This window comes from Xenia sp. Carnegie-2017, unplaced genomic scaffold (assembly GCF_021976095.1).
Source record: "Xenia sp. Carnegie-2017 unplaced genomic scaffold, XeniaSp_v1 HiC_scaffold_23, whole genome shotgun sequence".
Taxonomy (NCBI): Eukaryota; Metazoa; Cnidaria; class Anthozoa; order Malacalcyonacea; family Xeniidae; genus Xenia; species Xenia sp. Carnegie-2017.
In genome coordinates, this window is record NW_025813486.1 from 14,373,713 (window position 1) to 14,377,026 (window position 3,314).

General features: G+C 35.8%; 1 protein-coding gene across 1 annotated transcript; it reads left to right on the forward strand.

Annotated features, from left to right (window-relative positions):
* The first annotated feature begins 2,120 nt into the window (after positions 1-2,120).
* LOC124449188 lies at positions 2,121-3,098 on the forward strand. Its single transcript, XM_047000133.1, has 3 exons — positions 2,121-2,435; positions 2,624-2,794; positions 3,062-3,098. Exons 1-3 carry the CDS (start codon positions 2,236-2,238, stop codon positions 3,096-3,098), a joined length of 408 nt encoding a protein of 135 aa, XP_046856089.1. The 5' UTR covers positions 2,121-2,235.
* The last annotated feature ends 216 nt before the right edge of the window (positions 3,099-3,314 follow it).

Consider the following 3,314-nt stretch of genomic DNA (forward strand, 5'->3'; position numbering starts at 1 on the left):
CGTTATATGTTTGTAAATGTAGATCGATACTCCTGGGTTAAAACCATTTACTTTGTCAAAAAATGAATTGTACTTATTGCAGAAAATATTTGGACAAGCAACATAAATGCCACATCAAACCTTTAGACTTTAATAAGTATGAGCGTACAACAACATTATTTTTCCTTGATTTTGAAACCAAAACTAATAAAAGTAATTCAATCATACCATTTTATTGTGTTTTTCAGAAAATACGTCAAAATGCAAGGAAATTACTTTTCACAAAAATTTTGAGTATTTTTTACCCAATATGGACTATGTGTTTGTGGTTTAAATAGGTAAGAAAGGGGCGCACATGGTCAGCAGTACGAAAAAGGAGAAAACAATCATCAACATATCTTCTATAAAGCAAGGGTTTAAAGTGAGAGGGACAATTTTTGAGCCATATTTCTTCATGGAATGACAGGAATATGTTAGCGAACAAGGGTCCTAAGTGGCTGACCATGGCAACGCCATCAACTTGGTGGTATAGATGACCGTTAAATAAAAAACGACAATTCTAAACTACCAGGTTTAATAGATTAGTAAAGCTGGGGTGACTGAGGCTTTGAAAAGAATTATGGTGGGTGAACAAACAGTTTGTAATTATTTCAATGGTTTCATCAACAGGGATGCTAGTAGAGTGAAGAGATGTCAAAACTGGCCATTACAACATTATCAGTGTTGATGTTCAAGGATAAAATTTTCTGGTTGAAAGAAAAGGAATCTTTGATCATGAAAGAATTGGACGAGATTTGGTTGAGAATGGGGATAAAAAATTTAGCTATCTTATACGAGTAATGATTTATACATGGTAGGATAGGTCTTAGTGGTATCTTGGTTTTATGTACTTTGGGTAGTCCATAGAGAATACCTATTTGTGAACCTGTTGGGTAGAGTTCGTCCTATGTTCTTTGATCAATTGATTTAGATGCTTTCAAGTTTTTCAGGAGAGTCTTTATTTGGTTTTCACATTGTAGGGTCAATTTGACTGGTTCTTCATTTAAGCGCGCGAACTTTGAGTTGTCAGATAAGAATTGTCATTTTTATTGCCACGGGCAGCCCCTTAGGACCCTTGTTCGCTAACATTTCTTGTCATTCCATGAAGAAATATGGCTCAAAAATTGTCCCTCTCACTTTAAACCTTTGCTTTATAGAAGATACGTTGATGATTGTTTTCTTCTTTTTTGCACTGCTGACCATGTGCAACCCTTTCTTGCTTATTTAAACCACAAACACCCCAATATTAAGTTTACAAGTGAAATCGAACACAATCGAAAACTTCCATTTCTTGACATCACTATTCATCGCTTTAATAGGAAGTTCTTCACGTTCATATACAGAAAACCTACGTTCACTGGTCTTTTTACTAATTTCCACAGCTTCATCCCACTAACATATAAACACAGTTTAATATTATGTTTAGTTCATCGCTTCTTTAATATTTGCTCCACTTATGAAAACTTCCATACTGAAATCGAAAAAGCATGCAGATTATTTATTTCCAATTAATTTCCCTGTCACATGTTTGATCACTGTGTAAAAATGTTTCTTGACAAAGTCTTTCAACCCAAACCACCTGTTCATACTGTGCCCAAGAAAATACTGTATTTCGGCCTTCCATTTACTTGTCTACACTCATACCAAATCTGGACAGAAATCAATCGCCTTTGTCGTGCCGCTTTCCCACACTGTGAAATACGATTCTTCTTTTGATCCACCAAACGCCTCTCCAGCCTGTTTCCTTTCAAGGAGAAAGTGCCCAAAACTCTAAAATCCAATGTTGTCTATTCTTCTAAGTATCGATGCTGCTCTGCATCGTACGTGGGTCAAACAACCCGCCACCTACACACTCGAATTCCAGAGCATTTGGGTATCACCCCTTTGAATGGTAAACCTTCTAAACATCCCTGTCATTCCTCTATACTATCACACCTTAAAGGGGAACTCCACCCAAAAATAATGTTGGTCTTAAAAGTTCCATTTTTATGCAAAGGTTACTATATTTTGAAATTTTTACATCAGCTATTTTATTTTTGACAAAATCGTGTCTTCAAGTGCGCTATTTGAGCTGTTTTGAGGCTTAGCAGCGTGGGCACAGAAAGCGTCAGCGGAAATTATTTTGGCGTCATATCGTCAAACCGATTTGGAGTTGAGTTTACTACAAAGAAAAATAATAACGCACAGCCAAGCACAAAAACAAAACAATCGCTTATAATGGCTTTTTTGGAAGAACCTCGGCCTAATTCACCAATCGATAGTGAAATGGAAGACAATCCAACAAACAATATTCGGCCATATCAGTTTGAGCCCGAATGGCCGGCTGATGAACACGAAGAAGCTCACAAGTTTGAGGATAACGAAGAACAGGAATTTTTGTATATTGACGATGAATCTCGGCGCGACAATCTTGAATGGTGGGTAGTAAAATGTTATATTATTCTAGACCATTGTTTCTATCTCAAAAGTACGTTTTCAGTTTTTTGAAGTTGACCACGTCCACACACACATAATACTTTAGATTTTAAAGTTTTTATTGTAAGATACAATTTTTATTGAAGTTTTGACATTTACTTTTCAAGATCCTTTCTTTTAACATATTCAGGTGTCAATGTGGTAACTGCCAAATAATGGATAATAACGAGGAATGTTTATGCTGCAAAGAGATTTCCAATATTTGTGACAAAAATTTAGAGGCAATAGAAACGAATGAGACCACCGAAGTCCCTTTGTGCATTACACAACATCCTGGTTTTGAGCCTGTTTATCTTAACAGGTGGGTTTTACATACAGCTTGGTACCAGTACAAGCAGCAATATGAGGTAGCATATGATGGGCCCGAAGACAAACTGTACCGCCATATTGCATATGGACAGTTGGCAAGATGGTGCTGGGGTGTCTTGGGTAGAGAAGTGAGAGTCATCTTGCCATCATGTGCAGTTACTCGCATTAGAGAAACATTTCCTCCACCTGGCCTTGCAGAGGAATTTCAATTTGAAGGCTTTCACTATGTTGATGAATGAAGTATTTTATTATGATATAGGTATACCCATTACAATTACTTTGTATGTCAATATTAAAGTGGCATAGCCAGCTCATTTATAGGTTATGCTATGCACATTTATTATTATTAATTTATTACAAAAAAAAACAGATTTACAAAGAAATGATTATAAATGTGGCTTGGCTATTACACTGGTTATAATATAACTATAATTAATTACATGAATAGTTTGTGTAATGCAGTGGTGAAACTAGCTATAGCAAAAGGTTTGCTATGTTAATATTTAAGAATG